The sequence below is a fragment of the Haliotis cracherodii genome, unplaced genomic scaffold (genome assembly GCF_022045235.1).
Source record: "Haliotis cracherodii isolate W230 unplaced genomic scaffold, xgHalCrac1.p SCAF_10, whole genome shotgun sequence".
Classification (NCBI taxonomy): Eukaryota; Metazoa; Mollusca; class Gastropoda; order Lepetellida; family Haliotidae; genus Haliotis; species Haliotis cracherodii.
The window spans coordinates 56,412,779-56,436,326 of NW_027266265.1; the positions used below are offsets into that span (position 1 = coordinate 56,412,779).

General features: G+C 43.1%; 1 protein-coding gene across 1 annotated transcript; it reads left to right on the forward strand.

The window, feature by feature from the left end:
- The first annotated feature begins 1,183 nt into the window (after positions 1 to 1,183).
- On the forward strand, positions 1,184 to 22,762 carry LOC139454558 (uncharacterized). The gene is made up of 5 exons (XM_071236346.1): positions 1,184 to 1,236; positions 2,626 to 2,917; positions 3,633 to 5,206; positions 19,117 to 19,408; positions 20,340 to 22,762. Exons 2-5 carry the CDS (start codon positions 2,626 to 2,628, stop codon positions 22,016 to 22,018), a joined length of 3,837 nt encoding a protein of 1,278 aa, XP_071092447.1. The 5' UTR covers positions 1,184 to 1,236; the 3' UTR covers positions 22,019 to 22,762.
- Positions 22,763 to 23,548: the final 786 nt, after the last annotated feature.

Sequence of the window (23,548 nt, forward strand, 5' to 3'; positions counted from 1 at the left end):
AAGTATGTGTTTATGAATCATTTACCCATAGTGACGATACTAGGTGTTTGCTAAAAGCTGAGTGTATCCTGCTCCACCGATGATACCCGTCACAAACACATGCAAAGGCAAGTCAATTGTTCACCTCAACAAACACAGGAACATATGGTTCAAGGCAAAATAGGGAATTGCAACGGACATAGTTTTTCCCATGGGGCGTCAGATTTGGAAATACCCTCCATTTGTCTACCGTAACCTCTTTATGGAAGCTTTACTGAGTTTTTTTTGTTTTGTTTGTTGTTTAACACCGCACTCAGCAATATTTCAGCTATATGACGGCGGTCTGTAAATTATGGAGTCTCGACCAGGCATATCTGGTCAGTGTGATGGACAGTGATGGACATATGAGCATCAGTCCACATGCATCAACCAAGTCAGCGGGCCTGACCACCCGATTCCGTTATCCGCCTCTTACGACAAGCATAGTTGCCTATTACAGTAAGCATGGGTTGCTGAAGACGCATTCTACCCCGGATGGTCACGGGTCTGATCAAACAACGAATGACGCACTTTGAAATCTTCATAGAAAGAGCATGTTCGAGTATGCCTCAAAAGATGTGTAATGCGGACACCAAAGACTTGAGCTGCTGAAATATTGTTTGACATAAAAGGGAAAGTTGGCCATTTGAAAGTTGAAGTCATCCCTCTGTTCATGCATTACATACTACATATCATGTAATATTTGTTCAAGGAAGGACGATGAGAAGATTTGAGGCTAGACCTACATGCTGCTGTATCAGTTGGGACGTAGTGTAGCGAGAGTCTACGTTATTTCGCGAGTTCAATCAGCGAAATTTGTACCTCATATGTTGTGAAATGTCGTAGGCTGGTACTTCTGGCATATTGCTCGACATAAAGGAGAGTTAACTACTGGACAGTTGAAGTCATCCATTTAGTCTTTGTGGAAAATGTTTGCCACTTTGTCCAGATTAACGAGGTTTCACGGCATACAGTAACGTCAAACGTGTGTGAATGTTTTTTTTGCGCCTCACCAATATTTAAACTATATCCTGGCAGCCAGCAAACGCTCTCTCTACTAGATCATGGAGGCGGTATAATTCGTAAGTGTAGATATTGCACAGAAGTACACTTTACCTGTCCGGATGGGGGGTATTCTGTCACGGGTAAGCACTTTCCCTCTACACCGCCAGTGAGTGACACCCAGGCAGTGAGAGAAGGCTGTGCAGTGACGCAGTGGTAAGGCAGTATATATATATCATTATACACTGAATGCTGAATGGTTTATCTGGGTATTGATGTGTATAGAAACACGAACATAGTGTAACTGGTCATCTTATTTATCAAGTATTCCTTGTTGAGGATATTTATAACTCTCTAGCCAAGATCACAACAAAATCGTGTATCGTTTGTTGGATTCATTCATATACAGATCATGACGAGTCAACGTTAATCGATAATCAAGTGTATATATTGTCAACAATGTGTGTGTATTAATATCCTGTACTTGTTTATACCATAGTCACCACAATCTCCAGTGTGTTACCTGTATACCTACCTACTGTTTACAACACGGAAGTGAGTCGTCTACTTTCGTTATGGTAATGAGGACCAGTGACCCACTGGGAATATGGTGGGAGATTTTCAAACGTGTTTCAGGGCTTAGTCGAGTCAAGAGAATGTCTCAAACACCGGTTATGATATCAACCGTTACTCACTTAACAATAATTAAGACTTTGCAGTTGAAACCTTTACGATGTTCACTTATATCATAGAAACGAAGATTAATTAAGTTTTGGTAGTTTATTTTCCTGTTTTTTGAAAGAGTAGCTTTCTGCATTTGGCAAAACAGACTTAGCATGTTTAGTATTATGCAGCCCCGTCTGAGGTTTTGGAGTTTGACCACCGCTTGGATATCTCAAGGATATCCGATCTTGCACATCTTCTTTATAGTCCTTGGAATATGTTTATTTACACACCGCCTAACTCGCCTATGTATTTAACTAAAAGCAACAAAACACTTTCCAATGCCACAAGAAATATCTGCTAAAAGCAGAGTCCACTGACCACTGTACGATTCCGACTGCATTATGAGCAGTTGTTTATGAATCACTATCAGATAGGGAGGATTCCAGATGTGCGCGGAAAGGTGATAGTGTCCTACACCACTGGTAACATCACAAATACATGCAGAAGCAAGTCAATTGTTCACCTGAATTTACACATAGGGAATTGCATCGGACAGTCTTGTCACTGATGCATAACATTTTGAAATGTCATCCAAATGTGTACCATAAATCTTTCTGAAAGCTCTGCTGAGGCCTAGAATGTTGTAACCTTGATCAAACCACATTTGAGCAAGAATTGTATCACGTGAATATACTTGGATATATATTCATGTCATGAAGGCTCAATTATAAGGGGGAGGTCAGGTAGCCTGGTGATTAAAACGTTCGCTCGTCACGCCGAAGACCCGGGTTCGATTCCCGACATGGGTACAATGAGTGAAGCCCATTTATGGTGTCACCCGCCGTGATATTGCTGGAATATTGCTAAAATCAGCGCTAAATCATACTCACTCATTTATAAGGTATATGTATTATGTAAAATGTTCTTCAAATGTTTCAGATGGCGACCTCTCAGAAGCTAACGGAACATTTCCTGACCTGTACAATTTGCACAGAGGTGTTTGATAACCCCTGTACACTTGTGTGTAATCACACCTTTTGTCGGAAATGTGTCGTCAACTACACCAAAACCAGACCAGAAGCCATCAGTGCCAAGTCCCTCCTCTGTCCATTCTGCAACAAGATGACGAAAGTGTCTGCTCCTGAGAGACCAGTGGAGGAGTGGGCGGATGACGTCAAGCCAATCTTTATCATCCAGGGACTCTTGGACTCGTTTGGTCCTGGATCTAAAGGTACAGTAGTGGTTGTGTCTCAACAGGAGATTTGATATACAAAAAGTAAATTTAACTGAGACCTGCACCTATATGTATTTCTGCACAGGAAGGTGTATGTTTTAATGTGATACTTGTTATTATTGTTGCTTCACGTTTGTGCATGGTGGTTTTGGTGTATTAGCCGAAATTCTGACAGTATGAGTGAGTGAGTGAGTTGGGTTTAACGCCGCTTTTAACAGTGTTCCAGTTATATCACGGCGTGTCAGCTTAGTGTGGGAGGAAAGCCCGAAGTGATGCAGGTCTCAGACGTTTACCAGTTCGGTGAAACCCACGAGCACGGGTATGGTGCTGACAAACCTAGAAACATAATCGGGGCGAACCGGGATTCGAACCCACAATTATAGGTTTCTGGCGTGCCCAAGGGACGCAACTCGCCAAAGAGAATCTCGGCGCCTTAGACGACTGGGCCACCCGTGCCCCCTTCTGACAGTATGAATTCATAGAAGATACATCCTCATCTTACATGGTGGCAATGTCTGCAGTAACAATATCATCTAGTTCACATGAGCTGTGTGAATACTGGAGAAGAACTTGGACAGATGTAGATTCAACAAATAACATAGAAAATACATTGTAGTGAAAATAGAATTATGGTTGAAATACACCACATATAGATGGCCCCTCTTCTCCCCACAATACACACACCACATTGAAGATTAATATACATTTGCAGATACAGCCTCCTGCAGCTACTGTAGAGAGGAAGGGGAGACAACTCCAGCTGTTGTTTGGTGCTCGGTCTGTGATGAGGCACTCTGTGACAAATGTACTGGAGCTCACAACCGCATCCCGTCATTACGGAAACACAAAGTCATTGACCTCTCCGGCGAGGTCAAGGTCAGAAGAAGAAACAAGGTGACATGTAAAGAGCACAAGGACGAAACTATCAAATATTTGTGTAAAGATTGTAAGAAAGCTGTTTGTCAGACATGCTGCACTATCTACCACAGGAAATGTGACTCGGTCGTCACACTCGAGTCGGAAATGATGGCTGTGAAGGCAGAGCTGGTGAAGATGAAAGAGACTTTGTCAAGGAGAAGACACAAACGAAATACAGAGGTGCAGAAAATGAAATCAGTGATGTCAGAAGAAATATGTCGACATTCACAGAAGGAATCCGACATCCAGTCTGCAAGTCTGAAGGCAATACAAAGGATAAAACTCAAGGAACAGAAACTTCTTGATCAACTGAGAGAGATGTCAGAAAAGCACATTGGACAACTGAAAGCAGACATTAAGTCGGGTGAGATGTCAGTACAAATGTACCAACAACAGGCTGAGCTGATAGACCAGGCTCTACAATCTGAGTGTGACATGGATGTGTATGAGATGTATCAGGGATGTGAGGCGGGTGATGTGGAGGCTGTCGGAGTTGCAGATGTGAAGGAGAGAGGAAGAATATCCAAGGTCACATTCAGACAGGACACAGACAAGCTAAGTAAATCTCTGGACGATCTACAGCTGGGTGAGATAGACGTCATGTATGAGAGTGTGCTGGACCTGACGGCTACTCCTGTGTTACAGGACACCATTAACGTCAAAGTAGCAGGCGACAGTAACACACCATACTCGACTGACGTGACAGTGATGGTGGTGAATGACACAGATACAGTTGTAGTCACCGACAACTACAACCATAGTGTGAAGTCCTTCTACACCAGGAATAACCAGACACGTCACATTAAACTCAGTCTGGGTGATCAACCATTGAGTGTGACAAAGTTGACACACAACCAGGTGGCCGTGACTGTCCTGAACATGAATCAGATTGTAACAGTAGAAGTCAACCCTGACCTGGTGCTGCTGTCAACCGTCACAACCAGCAAACAGTACTGGGGCATAACGTCCCTGACACCATCAACACTAGCAGCTGGTTCCCGGTCTCCTCCCTGTGTTGATATCCTGGATATGACGGGAAACGTGCTGAGGTCAATCAGTCCACTCCAAAATGGTAACAACATCTTACGATACCCCAACTTCCTCTGTACCACGAGGACAGGAAACATTCTTGTGTCTGACACTGGAACCAAGTGTGTCGTGTGTCTGACCCCGGAGGGAGATGTGGTGTTCACCTACAGCCCTACAGGAGACACAGCACTGAAGTATCCCCATGGTATCACAAGTACCAGCACAGGTGACATCCTGGTGACAGACTACTCTATACACAGAGTCATCCATCTGACGGAGTCAGGACAGTTTGTCAGAAACATACTGACACAACAGGACGGTATCAACCACCCCGTGGGTGTGTGTGTAGAGGGACATGGCCACGTGTATGTTTGTCTCATTGGCGGTGTAATTAAGGTGTTCACATGTAAACACTGACAACGTGTGTTTGTCACGTATATATGTGTGTAGAACTCTCAGGTCCCTGTCGTCTTAAGGAAGGAATTCATAAACGCCCAAACTGTATGATACTGATTATCCGCAAGTTGCCTGATGGATAACGAGATGTAATTTAGGCTATCTCAGAGCTGTTTTTTGTGTCAACCTGTGTGGGGTGTGTCAGTACCCAGAAAATTTGAAACTTTGCAAACCCAAAGTCACTGCATAATGAAACGATGTATTTTTTGTGTGAAAATAACTAAATGTCTGTAGTATTCTTTTCCCCGTTGACGGTCATACATGTGTTGATTTTACTTGTATGTGTTATAAAAAGATATGTTGATAGACCTGAAATTGGATCTGTATCAATATATTTTTAAAGGTCTGCAAGTGCTGTTTTGGACTGTCCATGTTTCTCTCAAAATACATCAACGTAGTGAAGTAATCAGGAAGACGTGTGGTGGACGGTCATTCATTTTTTAATTTTACTTTTACGTGCTATTAATCAATGTCGATAGGCCTGAAATTTGATCTGTGCATCTATTTTTAAAGTTCTGCAGGCTCTGTTTTTGACAACTGGTAATTTTAGAAACGTCTTCTATTGACATCCACAATGATTCATACTTCCATACTTTAAGAAGTGAGTCAGTATGATTTTACGCCACTTTAAACAGTAGTTCAGTTATATTACGGCATGTTATCTTCATGTGGAAGGAGAGCCAGAAGTGATAGAGACCAGAGACATTTATTAAGTTTGTGAAACCCACCAACCCACGATCGTATGATTCCAGTACGCTTTGCACAGACAACCCTGTCTTTCCCTCGCATCACCTTCTCCTCCTCACTGACAGACACACCTGTCTTCCCCTCGCATCACCATCTCCTCCTCACTGACAGACATCCCTGTCTTCCCCTCGCATCACTCTCTCCTCCTCACTGACAGACACCCTTGTCTTCCCCTCGCATCACCATCTCCTCCTCACTGACAGACACCCCTGTCTTCCCCTCGCATCACCTTCTCCTCCTCACTGACAGACACACCTGTCTTCCCCTCGCATCACTCTCTCCTCCTCACTGGCAGACACCCCTGTCTTCCCCTCGCATCACCATCTCCTCCTCACTGGCAGACACCCCTGTCTTCCCCTCGCATCACCTTCTCCTCCTCACTGGCAGACACCCCTGTCTTCCCCTCGCATCACCATCTCCTCCTCACTGACAGACACCCCTGTCTTCCCCTCGCATCACCTTCTCCTCCTCACTGACAGACACACCTGTCTTCCCCTCGCATCACTCTCTCCTCCTCACTGGCAGACACCCCTGTCTTCCCCTCGCATCACCATCTCCTCCTCACTGGCAGACACCCCTGTCTTCCCCTCGCATCACCTTCTCCTCCTCACTGGCAGACACCCCTGTCTTCCCCTCGCATCACCATCTCCTCCTCACTGACAGACATCCCTGTCTTCCCCTCGCATCACCATCTCCTCCTCACTGACAGACACACCTGTCTTCCCCTCGCATCACCATCTCCTCCTCACTGACAGACACACCTGTCTTCCCCTCGTATTATCTTCTCCTCCTCACTGACAGACATCCCTGTCTTCCCCTCGTATTATCTTCTCCTCCTCACTGACATACACCCCTGTCTTCCCCTCGCATCACCTTCTCCTCCTCACTGACAGACACACCTGTCTTCCCCTCGCATCACCTTCTCCTCCTCACTGGCAGACACCCCTGTCTTCCCCTCGCATCACCATCTCCTCCTCACTGGCAGACACCCCTGTCTTCCCCTCGCATCACCATCTCCTCCTCACTGACAGACACCCCTGTCTTCCCCTCGCATCACCTTCTCCTCCTCACTGACAGACACACCTGTCTTCCCCTCGCATCACTCTCTCCTCCTCACTGGCAGACACCCCTGTCTTCCCCTCGCATCACCATCTCCTCCTCACTGACAGACACCCCTGTCTTCCCCTCGCATCACCTTCTCCTCCTCACTGGCAGACACCCCTGTCTTCCCCTCGCATCACCATCTCCTCCTCACTGACAGACATCCCTGTCTTCCCCTCGCATCACCATCTCCTCCTCACTGACAGACATCCCTGTCTTCCCCTCGTATTATCTTCTCCTCCTCACTGACAGACACCCCTGTCTTCCCCTCGCATCACCTTCTCCTCCTCACTGACATACACCCCTGTCTTCCCCTCGCATCACCATCTCCTCCTCACTGACAGACATCCCTGTCTTCCCCTCGCATCACCATCTCCTCCTCACTGACAGACATCCCTGTCTTCCCCTCGTATTATCTTCTCCTCCTCACTGACAGACACCCCTGTCTTCCCCTCGCATCACCTTCTCCTCCTCACTGACATACACCCCTGTCTTCCCCTCGCATCACCATCTCCTCCTCACTGATATACACCCCTGTCTTCCCCTCGCATCACCTTCTCCTCCTCACTGGCAGACACCCCTGTCTTCCCCTCGCATCACCATCTCCTCCTCACTGACAGACACCCCTGTCTTCCCCTCGCATCACCATCTCCTCCTCACTGACAGACATCCCTGTCTTCCCCTCGTATTATCTTCTCCTCCTCACTGACAGACACCCCTGTCTTCCCCTCGCATCACCTTCTCCTCCTCACTGACATACACCCCTGTCTTCCCCTCGCATCACCATCTCCTCCTCACTGACAGACATCCCTGTCTTCCCCTCGTATTATCTTCTCCTCCTCACTGAAGAGACACCCCTGTCTTCCCCTCGCATCACCTTCTCCTCCTCACTGACAGACATCCCTGTCTTCCCCTCGCATTATCTTCTCTTCCTCACTGACAGACATCCCTGTCTTCCCCTCGCATCACCTTCTCCTCCTCACTGAAGAGACACCCCTGTCTTCCCCTCGCATCACCATCTCCTCCTCACTGACATACACCCCTGTCTTCCCCTCCCATCCCCTTCTTCTCCTCACTGACAGACACACCTGTCTTCCCCTCCCATCCCCTTCTCATCCTCACTGACAGACACACCTGTCTTCCCCTCGCATCACCTTCTCCTCCTCACTAACAGACACCCCTGTCTTCTCCTCGCATCACCTTCTCTTCCTCACTGACAGACACCCCTTTCTTCCTCTCACATCACCTTCTCCTCCTCACTGACAGACACCCCTGTCTCCCCCTCGCATCACCATCTTCTCCTCACTGACAAACATTTCTGGCCTCCCCTCGCATCACCTTCTCCTCCTCACTGACAAACAGCCCTGTCTTCCCCTCGCATCACCTTCTCCTCCTCACTGACAAACAGCCTTGTATTCCCCTCGCATCACCTTCTCTTCCTCACTGACAGACACCCCTTTCTTCCTCTCACATCACCTTCTCCTCCTCACTGACAGACACCCCTGTCTCCCCCTCGCATCACCATCTTCTCCTCACTGACAAACATTTCTGGCCTCCCCTCGCATCACCTTCTCCTCCTCACTGACAAACAGCCCTGTCTTCCCCTCGCATCACCTTCTCCTCCTCACTGACAAACAGCCTTGTATTCCCCTCGCATCACCTTCTCTTCCTCACTGACAGACACCCCTGTCTTCCCCTCGCATCACCTTCTCCTCCTCACTGACAAACAGCCTTGTATTCCCCTCGCATCACCTTCTCTTCCTCACTGACAGACACCCCTGTCTTCCCCTCGCATCACCTTCTCCTCCTCACTGACAAACAGCCTTGTATTCCCCTCGCATCACCTTCTCTTCCTCACTGACAGACACCCCTGTCTTCCCCTCGCATCACCTTCTCCTCCTCACTGACAAACAGCCTTGTATTCCCCTCGCATCACCTTCTCTTCCTCACTGACAGACACCCCTGTCTTCCCCTCGCATCACCTTCTCCTCCTCACTGACAAACAGCCTTGTATTCCCCTCGCATCACCTTCTCCTCCTCACTGACAGACACCCCTGTCTTCCCCTCGCATCACCTTCTCCTCCTCACTGACAGACACCCCTGTCTTCCCCTCGCATCACCTTCTCCTCCTCACTGACAGACACCCCTGTCTTCCCCTCGCATCACCTTCTCCTCCTCACTGACAGACACCCCTGTCTCCCCCTCGCATCACCATCTTCTCCTCACTGACAAACATTTCTGGCCTCCCCTCGCATTACCCTCTCCTCCTCACTGACAGACACCCCTGTCTTCCCCTCGCATCACCATCTCCTCCTCACTGACAGACACCCCTGTCTCCCCCTCGCATCACCATCTTCTCCTCACTGACAAACATTTCTGGCCTCCCCTCGCATTACCCTCTCCTCCTCACTGACAGACACCCCTGTCTTCCCCTCGCATTACCCTCTCCTCCTCACTGACAGACACCCCTGTCTTCCCCTCGCATCACCATCTCCTCCTCACTGACAGACACCCCTGTCTCCCCCTCGCATCACCATCTTCTCCTCACTGACAAACATTTCTGGCCTCCCCTCGCATCACCTTCTCCTCCTCACTGACAAACAGCCCTGTCTTCCCCTCGCATCACCTTCTCCTCCTCACTGACAAACAGCCCTGTCTTCCCCTCGCATCACCTTCTCCTCCTCACTGACAAACATTTCTGGCCTCCCCTCGCATCACCTTCTCCTCCTCACTGACAAACAGCCCTGTCTTCCCCTCGCATCACCTTCTCCTCCTCACTGACAAACAGCCCTGTCTTCCCCTCGCATCACCTTCTCCTCCTCACTGACAAACAGCCCTGTCTTCCCCTCGCATCACCTTCTCCTCCTCACTGACAAACATTTCTGGCCTCCCCTCGCATCACCTTCTCCTCCTCACTGACAAACAGCCCTGTCTTCCCCTCGCATCACCTTCTCCTCCTCACTGACAAACAGCCCTGTCTTCCCCTCGCATCACCTTCTCCTCCTCACTGACAAACAGCCCTGTCTTCCCCTCGCATCACCTTCTCCTCCTCACTGACAAACAGCCCTGTCTTCCCCTCGCATCACCTTCTCCTCCTCACTGACAAACATTTCTGGCCTCCCCTCGCATCACCTTCTCCTCCTCACTGACAAACAGCCCTGTCTTCCCCTCGCATCACCTTCTCCTCCTCACTGACAAACAGCCCTGTCTTCCCCTCGCATCACCTTCTCCTCCTCACTGACAAACAGCCCTGTCTTCCCCTCGCATTACCCTCTCCTCACTGACAGGCCCGGATAGTTTTTCACAAGATCCTAACACTATCAACACCGGTGTTACGTTAAACGCTGATTGTCCAAGCGAAACATTCACCTTTCTAAGTTGGAATGTTAATGGACTTCGAAACAAAATTGATGATGCTGATTTTATATCATACTTACAACAATTTAAAATAGCTTGTCTTGTGGAAACTTTTGTCGACTGTAGTTTTGATAATAACTGGTTAGTTGGTTATGATATCTATTATAGTCCAGCAATAAAATTATCTGACTACGGAAGGCTGTCAGTCTGTATTTGTGTATGTGTTCATCAATCCGTCAGTAAATTGTGTAAGTTGATTAAATCAGATGTAGATAATCTCCTGTGCTTGAACATATCAAAAGTGTTACTTACAATTGACAAGATCGTAAACTTGCTATGTACATACATACCACCAGCTGGTTCGCCGTATTATAACCATGTGGTCTAAAATTGTTGTATTGACCATCTTGAAGAGTTTATGTTAGATAATCAGTCGCAGCTTAAAGATTCTATCAGTGTAGTCTATGGAGATATGAATGCTCGTACTGGTCAAAAAACGATTTTGGTCATTGTAACTGTTCATACCCAGAAGATGAAAAACGTATGTGTTGGAGATCGGAAACCCATGACACCGTTATTAATAAATTTGGTCAGATACTGCTAGATATGTTGTATACATTTCAGTTGTTCATTGTCAATGGGAGAGTGTATGGGGATACCCTTGGAAAATTTACCTATTGTGGAAACCAAGATGCGAGAGTTAATGATTATTTTATATGTTCCCCCGATTTCTTCGATTATATTAAGATGTTGAATATTGGCGATCGTCTAGAATCTGATCATTTACCTTTGGAATTGACCTGTAAGTTCTCTCATATGAATCAAAGACATACCAAATTAAAATATGAGGGTGTCACTAAGAAGAAACTAATATGGAATGACGAACTTTCGAATAACTTTCTAAGCAAGCTACAAGAAAGTATAACTTAATTTAAACAGTTACTTCTAGATAAACTTGATAACAATATTGAGGTGGCAATTGATGACTCTGATGAAATTATGCTAACTTCAGCAGCTTTTATGAGAAAATAATTAAAACTGAACATGGATAAAACTAAAACTTTTAATACTGGATGTAGAATTGCAAGGCGTAACGCCCGCATAGCGCTGAGAAGATTTAGAACAACCCGTACTAGTCTTGACAAAAAAAATATTGCGAAAGCAGGAATAAATATAAAGGTTGCTGTCGGAAACACAAATTCGATATGCGTAGACATAGACAAGACAAACTGAAAAAGTCCATTAACGACCCTTCAGCGTTCTGGAAACAAGTACGATCTCTAAAGAATAGATCTTCTGCTACAGATGACATAACAAAGTCGCAGTGGCTTAGTCATTTTAAGAAGGTTTTTTCAAATGATGCAATATTCACTATGGCAACTGATGATATGATTTTAGTGAAAGCTACACGGATGTTGATGAAGTTCTGCTAGATTCACCCATTGTTGAAAACGAAATATTAGATGCGATAAATCACCTCAAGAAGGGAACAGCAGCTGGTCCTGATGATGTATTTATCGAAATGTTGAAGTGTTCTAAGTTTGAAGTTATACCTTTTCTTTGCAAATGTTTTAATAAGCTATTTGAAAATGGAGTTTTCCCAAGCAATTGGTCATGTTCTATAATAATCCCCCTGCATAAAAAAGGAGACAGGAGTGACCCAGATAACTATAGAGGTATTTCATTAATTAGCATTTCAGGAAAAGTATTTACTACAATATTAAACAATAGAATTTCAAAATGGGCGACCATGCGTGATAAGATTCCTGAATTTCAAGCTGGCTTCAGAAAAAGTTATTCCACCGTAGATCATGTATTTACACTATATGCACTTATTCAAAAAACCTTGTCACGGCGTAGGCATAAACTGTATGTAGCATTTGTAGATTTTAAAAAGGCTTTTGATTCTGTCAATCGCTTTAAGCTGGACATGTCTACGAAAAGCTGGTTTACGTGGGAAAATGTTTACTATTCTAAAATCAATGTATTCTAATGTGAGATCATGTGTTCGTTGTGGGGATAGTTTTACAGATTTCTTTGATTGTCCTTTGGGCCTAAGACGAGGCTGTATTTTGAGTCCGATCTTATTTTCATTTTTCATTAATGAATTATATTACGAAATAGCTGCCAGTGGTAAACATGGTATCCAAATGTTCCCAGATTGGATAGAAATATTGATGCTACTTTTCGCAGATGATGTCATTTTAGTGTCGGATACTGTTGTCGGTCTTCAAAGGCAATTAAATATTTTAAGTACGTACACCAAAGAATGGAAATTATCCGTAAACTTGGAAAAAACTAAAATTGTGATCTTCAGAAAAGGTGGTCCAATAGCGTCGAAAGAGAGATGGTCATTCGATGGTCAGTTAGTCAATATAGTAGATCACTACTCATATTTAGGAATCTGGTTCTCACACACAATGAATTGGAAAAAATGTGCCCTTGACTTGTCCTTGCGTGCAAAGAAAGCTTTAATAAGTGTAATGTCTATTTCTCATAAAGTGGGATCGATGTCACCTAATATCTTCTTTAAGCTTTTCGATACCCAGATACAACCAATTTTATTGTATGGTTCTGAAGTATGGGGATTTCAACGTTATGACTGTTTAGAGAAGGTTCATTTATTAGCATGTAAAAAGTTTCTAAGTGTCGGATCTTCTACACCAAATTGCATGGTTTATGGTGAATGTGTTAGATACCCATTATATATAAATTCTCAGATCAGATGTTTAAAATTCTGGTTTAAAATTCTTCATATGCATGAACAACGTCTCCCCAATTTAGCTTATAACATGCTTCTACATTGAGATAACATGGGAAAGAATACTTGGACATCGCATATAAGAAATCTTTTATTTTCGCATGGTTTTGGTTTTATATGGCTATGTCAGTCAGTTGGAAATGTAAATATGTTTCTTAATGAATTTTGGAATCGGTCTATAAATATGTTCTACCAAGAATGGCACTCCACTTTAGAGGATAGTTCGCGTTATGAATTTTACAAAACTTTCAAGACTTTACTTCAACCAGAAATATATTTATCAGTACTCACTACGGAAAACTTAAGAAAACAGTTAATTAAATATCGACTTGGTTTGCTAGACCTATTTGTAAATGAAGGAAGAAAACTGTCCATTGAAACAATTAAAAAGAATTTGTCCATTGTGTAAGCTAGAGATAGAAAATGAAATTCATTTTGTGTTTGTCTGTCCATTTTACAATGATCTCCGAAAGAAATATATAAAAGATTATTTAATAGCAATGTCACCGATAAACGCCTTTGTAGTTATGCTGACGACAAAGAACGAATCAAATATATTAAATCTTTCTCTTTATATTAAGCATGCATTAGCCAAAAGAAATGAATTACATCACCCTCTCCCCCTCACTGACAGACACACCTGTCTTCCCCTCGCAACACCTTCTCCTCCTCACTGACAGACACCCCTGTCTTCCCCTCGCATCACCTTCTCCTCCTCACTGACAGACACCCCTGTCTTCCCCTCGCATCACCTTCTCCTATCACCATCTCCTCACCACTGTCAGACACTCCTCTCCTCTATGCCTCCATCTCCCATCTGGGATTTGAACCCACGATAATAGGATCCAGGCACTCCTGACTTTCGCAGCTCTGCATATGGTGTTAAGTAACTCTTCAATCCTTGAAAATATTGGACCTTTGACTACATAGGCTATTCTTCTCCTTAAAACACACCGTTACTTTGACAAAACATTCTCAAACAAAATATTTGAAAACTTAACCAGAAATGTTTGTCGCCTGTATTTACAGTGTTTGAGTCGTGATGCGATGTACGTGGATTATGATTTCTGCTGCTGTTGCACGTGCGCCAAGCTTCGTCGATACGATACGAGGTTCACGACTCTATCCAATTACGTGGGGACCTAAGTGTGAACTTTTGAAATCGCTTGCACGTTTTAAATACACGATAACTAGAATTAATGGGCCCTGACAAGGATATTTATTGAACACACAATGCCATTTAGAAAGTGTAACAAATGTAACATATTTGGGATAACACTTTCTTTATTAAAGTATAGATTCTCATACTTTTTTATGTTGAGTCCCGTCCGGGATTCCAACCCACACTGCCAGTGTTATCCCAAATATATTTGGTACAAGGATTTATATGTTTATATGATCCTTAGTTTCTTCTCGTCAAAGGTTTTTTAAACGCGAACATTGTTACAGGTATCAGGATGTAACACGACATTATGCATATCACGTTCTGAGCTTTTAAGGATTTTGGATATTGGAAATTATAAAAAAGCTAATTTCACTGTGACGTGTCGCCGTATTCGAGGTCAACTATCACACGTCATTAAATCATACAAATCGGATTCTAGCCACGCTGGAGACACATGCTCCGATAACATTAGTAATCATTCACTTGATTGTCAAATAAGAACTATAGATCAGTCTGTTCCGAGTGACAATGAACCGAAATGTTGATTCAAGATAAAGTGTAATTGATAGCCAGCTACATTCCTAAAAAATATTGGAGCTCTTAAACAATGGAGGACGTCACATATATCTTTAAAAACGAACCCGTGGATCGATTACACTGAACCAGGTTCTATCTGGATTAACAGGATATTACGGTTTACAATTACTGCCTGAATGTTGTTTTACGGCTCAGTCCGCAATATTTCAACTGCATCTTGGCAGCCTGGGCCAGAGAAATCAGTGATTGACAGCATGAGCAACGACGCATGCTGTGGGGCCCCGCTGCCGCACGATTGGCAATGTCAAACGTCCTTAGGAACTGCCACTATAGTAAAGAAGAAATGTCAAAATTATTTATAAATACATGCACACGATTATGTGTCGACATATTTAAACGAGGATAGTCCAGGTCAGAGCTGTGGACATATTCTCATAATGTTATTTATTAGATTCCCTGAATCATAAATCTTATAATATCCCATCAAGATCCAGGCTATTGCGTGTCCATTCGATTGCGATAAATACCATGGACCAACTGGACACGATTGCTTTGATTTAACAGGATTACGTCAGCAAGGTTTTTGTCCAATCTCAGCATGTAATTTATTTCGCAAAACTGGATTTGCCTACAGATATTTATGTGCAGCAGCGCAGAGTGAGAAGGAAGCCATCAATCATATTGAGTTGATACGGCATCCTCCCATCAGTCATACAGGCCATGTGCCATACAGCTTATAACTTATAGCTTATAGGATATGCATGACAGGACCACAAATCCCCTGCCTTCTACCTATCAGTATGAACTGTTCCACACAGATCATTAACTGTGTTTATGTTTAAGTTTGAATTATAGGGAACACCAGGATTATAATTATGAATGATCTTGTGCTAATTCATTTCAGATTGTAAGAAAACAAATTGTAAATCAGAAATGTAATTAATAAATAAGTATGGTTTATTCAACATAATATTATAAATATGAACTATCTTTAACTAGAATTACTAACATAATTCAACATTCAAAGCATCATAATGGCGGATAATGGCTACCCAAGCTTCAATACGTGACCTGCAGCATCAAGGAACTAGACTGGACTTTTCCTTCCTTGGGTCAGTTGATCTTTCAGTCTCTGGAGTCTATTGTCATCCTCACGGTAGACCCGCTTTCTACTTGGTTCAGGTGCACCGAGGTTGATCTGCGCCAATTTCACCTTGTCAGCTTTCTCAAGTATCTCAAGATACAGGGTGTTTATCATAACTGAATGGAGATATGATGGCCTTGATAATTGGAAGAAGATTATCTGTTAATATTTGTCTGAAATGATTATCCGAAGATCACTATGAAACCTAAAATGGTTACAATTACGGATTTAATAAATTAAAATTTGATTCTGACCAGAACAAATATATTGGATGTTAGAATAGAACACATTCATGACACATGATACTTCAGATTTAATATAAATTCATGTTTAAATGGCATTATGTAAGAATTATGCTCAATTCGTATCCTTCTTAAAAACCCTTTAACAAACTTTTGACCCAAGATAACAAATGACTGCCGACGCACATAGACATGTCATGGACTTTGTACTTTGTGCACAGTGTCCCACCCAACTACAGGGAATCACACGGGTTGCCATTGTGTCCACGTTAAACACGAGATATTCAGACAGTTCTCAGACTACGTTCACCAGAATCTCATCACAAGCACGGTAAGGTTGCATGGATGTGTATTTGCCTTGCTGGCTGGTGCTGGGTATCCACTGTGTCAGATCTGTCTGTAATGTGCTTTGTTAGGTAAATGCCATCTAACTTACACATTACACCCTGAGTTGACTTCATAGTGGGTAAACACGTTTCTTGATATATGCCTGCAGTATTAGCACATGTGTATCTTGTCAACTACATCAGATCATGCCACCTTGATAGCAGTGACAGTACTGTAGTGTTATATGTCATGTGGAGATGTGTCTGTGTACACGTCAGTGGGGTACATGACACACCCGGAAGTTAAATCTGGGTATGGGTATAGAATAACTGGGTCATGAAAGCGTGTTAATCATTGTTCACGTTGAAACACGACTTTTGAGTGGTAATATAAATATCACGGGAACGTATATACTACCATGAAATGTTTGTTTCTGTATGTAATGTTGTGAAACTATTTGTTTGGCCAAGCCAAGAGTTCAAACCGAAACCTGCTGTGTTTAAAACTGAACAATTTTGGTGTCAAATGGAATTGACAGGAATCGAATCTTCGTGCAAAACCTCTTAATTAATAACACTGTTTGTATAGTTCCTTCCATGTCATCGTATCCCAATGGCGTGGATCGATGCTCATGATGTCAATCACTGGGTTGCCTGGCCCAGACTTGATTTTTTACAGACCGCAGTCATATAGCTGGAATATTGCTGAGTGCGGCGTTAAACAAAACAAACAAACAAACAAACAAACAAACAAACAAACAAACAAACAAACAAAAACAAACAAACAAACAAACAAACAAACAAACAAACAGAAGTTTGGAAAGTCAAATTCGAGATCAGTGACGATCGGGTTTAATCGGTGTATGTTTGTTGTGCACAAATCATTATCACCTTGATACTAAATGACTCACATATAAGGTAAAAGATCATCTATCGCTGATGCCTTGCTTGGACTATTGTAACGGTCCCACAGACAAGTTCAGTCGATACTGTAGACATGAAATCGATGTAGCTCTCTGTAAACCATCCTATGGTAATGCTGTTTTTCGTGGGATTATCTGTTGAATAGACATCGTCACAGCGGTTCCGGGTACAACTCTTCCCCAACAACCCATGGTTATTGGGACATGCGATTGAATGGATTGGGTGGTCAGACTCAGTGTCTGCGTCACCGTACCCCGACATCATTGCTCATGATATCAACCACTGTCTGATCCAGAATTAATAGATCTCCAGGATAAAACTCTGATATATTACAGACTGTCTTTAAGAAAACAACATCAAAGAAACAATGTTTGAAATTGCCTGGCCGTCGGGTTTGAGAAAGTTGTGCTTTCAAATAAATATGTTTTTGCTTATTATCGATACGGCTGAAGAAGCTAGCTGAATGCAAGATTTTTACAATGTAGTGGTTGAATGTATACTCATGGAAAAAGTAACTGTGCTTCATTAAGTTCCTTAGAAGTAGTTTTATTCTGAAATTAAATATCGCATCTTTCAACACAAATTCATGAAAGTCGTGATTCACAGTTTGCACGTGCATTCTGATACAGGGCACACAATTTAGGATGTTTCTGTGTTTGTTGGGAGTATGATACTAACACAAGTGATGGTTTGGTAATTTTGACAGCTTATTATGATTGTTCAGCTATCGGGTGGTCATTAAAACACTTTCGTTCAACCGTAAATAACACTTACACAATGCCACGCCTTGCTGAAAATCACCGTCTACACGTTTTGTGTTTGCTGCAAACAGGAATGAAGCAAAACGAAGTTGTCAGACAATTTTATTTCAAACACAATATCACCTATTTAGAGATGTTATATACAGCAGGGCAACACTCATGACTTGCCACGTACCGGTTGTCCTCGCGTGACGCCACCTCAACAAGACACCATATTCGGTTGGTGCATCTAAGGAATCGACACCAAACTGCCCCGTAAAGAACACGGGCAATTTGAGACAGTATACAATATTATCACAGTTATATCACCAACTGTCAGCTTTTGTGGGAGAAAATCCTGAAGTTACACATGTTTTAGACGTTCACCAAATCCACGATCACGGGTATGTTGTTGACAAACCTAGAAACACACTCAGGACCAAACTGGGATTCCTACGATCATACGACATAAGGGACGCAACTCAGTGCACGGCGAATTGCGGCACCTTACACGACTGGGCCACCCATGTTCCACTAAACAATCAAATTTAAAGTTCAAATATTATCATAGCATGACGACTTCATTTGTATAAACATGGATATCATTTTCACCACAGGAAACCTATTTTGTAAGTGACTTATACATCAACTTTCCTTTTAACTGAGTTTTGTTGTATTAACCATAGATAGGCATGTTTGATGCACGGGATGTGGTGATGAGGACTGCAGCTGTTCTTGTACTCTTTCAGATGGCAACTTCTCAGAAGCTGACGGAACATTTCTTGACCTGTACAATATGCACTGAGGTGTTTGATAATCCCTGTACACTTGTGTGTAATCACACCTTCTGTAGAAAATGTATCGTCATCTACACCAAAACCAGACCAGAAGCCATCAGTGCCAAGTCCCTCCTCTGTCCATTCTGCAACAAGATGACGAAAGTGTCTGCCCCTGAGAGACCAGTGGAGGATTGGGCGGATGACGTCAAGCCAATGTTTGTGATCCAGGGACTCTTGGACTCGTTTGGTCCTGGCTGCAAAGGTATGCATGTCTCATGTCGTGTGTGTGTGTGTGTGTGTGTGTGTGTGTGTGTGTATGTGTGTGTGTGTGTGCGTGCGTGCGTGTGCGTGCGTGTGTGTGTGTGTGTGTGTGTGTATGTGTGTGTGTGTTGTGTGGTTTGGGTTGGGTGGGGCGGGGTGTGTTTGTGGTGGTGGGGATATGTGTCTCGCATGTCGTGGAGGGTGTGTAGGCTTGGTGGAGTTTAAGGTGTGTTAATGGTGGTGCTGGGGGTGTGTATCTCACATATATGACACAATACCGGTTTCTATTACACACACACACACACACACACCATTATTTACTGAATGGGACACATATTTAAAGCATATTTACTTTGAAATAGACGTCAAGGCTCTGATACGCCGAGGGATACTTTCAGTTTTACATCTGCCAAAATATAGGAACCACAGTCCAGCTTTAACGAACAACTGCTCTTATTCACTGGGGAAGTCGTCACAGAAATATGCTCCGTTCTAAAATGATCAAGGCTCCTGAATCAGAAGTACGTTATTTACATTTGCTGTTTCAGGAGATAACCGTGGACTAGTAGGAAATGTGTAGCTGTAGAGTCAGTCATGTAAAGTATTGAATACAGTGAATACAGGCTGAATACCAATATATATATTATACAGAATATACAGATTATGTTGGGGGGAGAGGCCCTTATGACGTAATCTTCCCAAGACAGGGTTCCATACATCTCAATCATATCATTTCCGATACATGGTGGATGAAAGGTGACAATTTTAACACTTCCAATACTAATAAAAGATCCTTGTCCCATTCTCTGATAAAATATGGTTGTTTGATTATATATACATGTTCCTTGATTCATGATATGTTGCGCTTCAAGTTATCGACACTGAAGTTCATGTTGTAAGTAAAATATTATGGAACAGCTGTTTTTTTCCAGACGCTACCAACTGCAGTTATTGTAAAGAGGAAGGGGAGACAACTCCTGCTGTTGTTTGGTGTTCTGTCTGCGATGATGCACTATGCGAGCAATGTGCCCGTATACACAAACGTAATCCATCCTCCCGACACCATGATGACCTGTCAGGGGAGGTCAAGGTCAAGAGGAAGCGAAAGGTCATGTGCAGGGAACACAAGGAACAATGCATAGAGCTGCTCTGTGAAGATTGTAAATTGGCAGCCTGTCACAAATGTTGCACCCTTCACCACAGAAAATGTAACTCAGTTGTCACGATCGAGTCAAAGATACCAGCAATGAAAACCAAATTGACAAAGACAAAAGAGGATTTCCTAAAGCAGCGAAATAGGATTGAAACAGAGATGCAGAAACAAAAGTTGAAAGTGGATGAAGAACCTGTACGGTATACCGAAATTGTATCCAGCATCACGACCACGAGCAAGAAGGCCTTAGAACAGATCAAGGTGAAGGAAAGAAAACTGCAGGTAGAACTGAGAGAGATGTCAGACAAGCACATCAAACAACTGAAATCAGACATTAAGTCAGGTGAGATGTCAGTACAGATGTACCAACAACAGGCTGAGCTGATAGACCAGGCTCTACAATCTGAGTGTTACATGGATGTGTATGAGATGTATCATGGATGTGAGTCGGGTGATGTGGAGGCTGTCAGAGACGCAGATGTGGAAGAGAGAGGAAGAATATCCAAGGTCACATTCAGACAGGACATGGACAAGCTGAGTAAATCTCTGGAAGATCTACAGCTGGGTGAGATAGACGTCCTGTATGAGGGTGTCCTGGACCTGACGGCTACACCTGTGCTACACGACACCATTGACGTCAGAGTAGCAGGCGACAGCAACACATCATACCCGACTGCCGTGACAGTGATGGTGGTGAATGACACAGATACAGTTGTAGTCACAGACTGGAACAACAACAGCGTGAAGTCCTTCTACACCAGGGATAACCAGACACGTCACAGTAAACTCAGCCTGGGTGGCCAACCATGGGGTCTGACAAAATTGACACAGAACCAGGTAGCCGTCACTGTCCTGAACATGAATCAGATTGTAACAGTAGAAGTCAACCCTGACCTGGTGCTGCTGTCAACCATCAAAACGAGCAAACAGTACTGGAGTATAACGTCCCTGACACCATCAACACTAGCAGCAGGTTCCCGGTCTCCTCCCTGTGTTGATATCCTGGATATGACAGGAAGGGTGCTGAAGTCAATCAGTCCACGCCACGACGGAAACATCATTTTAGAGCAACCTAGCTTACTCTGTACCACGAGGACAGGAAACATCCTAGTGTCTGACGGTGGAACCGAGTGTGTCGTGTGTCTGACCCCCGAGGGAGATGTGGTGTTCACCTACAGCCTGGCAAGAGACACAGCAATGAAGGGTCAACGTGGTATCACAAGTACCAGCACAGGTGACATCCTGGTGACAGACTACTCTCTACACAGAGTCATCCATCTGACGGAGTCAGGACAGTTTGTCAGAAACATTCACACGTCATGTTATATTACCTTGCCAGGTGGAATCTGTGTAAACGGACGTGACCGTGTATATATTACTTATAACCAAGGTGTTTACGTGTTTAGGTTTGATGACTCAATTTGGGCCAGGTTAGCTTCCTCATGTACCATACTGTGAACTCTGATACTTGTATCACATAGACTAAGCACATCATGACGCCTAGAGTTTCCAATACGATTTTCGATAGGGCGGCCATTGTAAGAGCAATTAGGAGAGATACTTGATGAGTGAAATTTCTTGCATATGCAAAGGAACGTTACTCTGGTTTGTGAACCAGTTGAACAATGTGCTTTGAGGCAACATGCCTGATGAGTAAGACAATGTGTGAGAAAACACGGTGTGAAATGGGCCTAACGAAATGGTATGTTGTTTTAACTATAGCTGTGTCTAATATTTTGTTAGGAATATTTATGAATATTTATGATAAATAAGCATAAATATTTTCATTTATTCCATAGTATAGTGTACACAGTTTTCGTGTTGTGTTCATTTGAATATTGTTTTTGTAAACATGGTAAACTATGTATGCAGCATATGATGTAAAGGTGTAATTTTAGTTTGAATTATTTATTGAATGTTTTAGGGCTCAGTGAAACAAAATGTTTTCTACCTGTGACAGTCTATCGGAGAGAATTTGAAATTGAGAAATAAACTAAGAATAAAGGGACGGATAAGTGAAAGGGCATTTTTTTCATAATAGCCATTACGAACCCATTTGGCGTCTGTGTTAATAGTTGGGTTTGTTGTAGAACTATGGAGGGGCGTTGAAGATTTCCAAGATTAACCTCAGTACGGAGTGTGATGAATGCCAACATTTCTTATATATAACGTCAAAATGTGTTTTCATAATAACTAGTACACATGAACATGTTATGGGAAAGAAATAATTAAATAAAAGACCTTTTTTGACATGTCGTTTGTTTGTTGTTTAACGCTGTGCTCAGCAATATGCCAGGTATATTCCGGTATGTAAAAAATCGAGTCTGGACCAGACAATCAATGACAGACATCATCGATCTACGCTATTGGGATACGATGACATTCATCAACCAAGTCAGAGAGCCTGGCCAACCACCTCTTACGAAAAGCATAGGTTGCTGAAGACCAATTTATTCTAACCTGTATCTTCACGGGGTTGATATGTATAACCTGCAAAAGTAGGGCCGCCAATGTTGTAGTGTATTCGGTAATTCCTACACTTATTTTATTCACGTTATGAACATAAATCATACTAAACTGTCCATATCTATAAATATAGTAGTTAACATTGGCCACTAGGAAAGGGGAACCTGTTCAATGTTTTTCAGAGTGAGTTAAGTCAGTACACGATGTTGCATTAATACCACGTGGCTCCTATTGAATGCTAAGGATTTGCTTCAGGAAAACTCCATTACGTGGATAGTATTCCATAAATCGAACGCTTGTTGTCAGCTGATTATATAACATACGATTTATACGACTTTGCCGCCATATCTTCGAATAGATACCATTGATTGCATCATATGCTTCCTTGACTATGAACTCACCACATCAACAAAATTAATGTAGTGAAAAACCTAGACAGATGTTCTGATCTATTTCGTCAAGTCGAATGGCACTTTCTTTTCAAAACTGGGATTGAGAAAATCATACACTTAAAAGTATTCA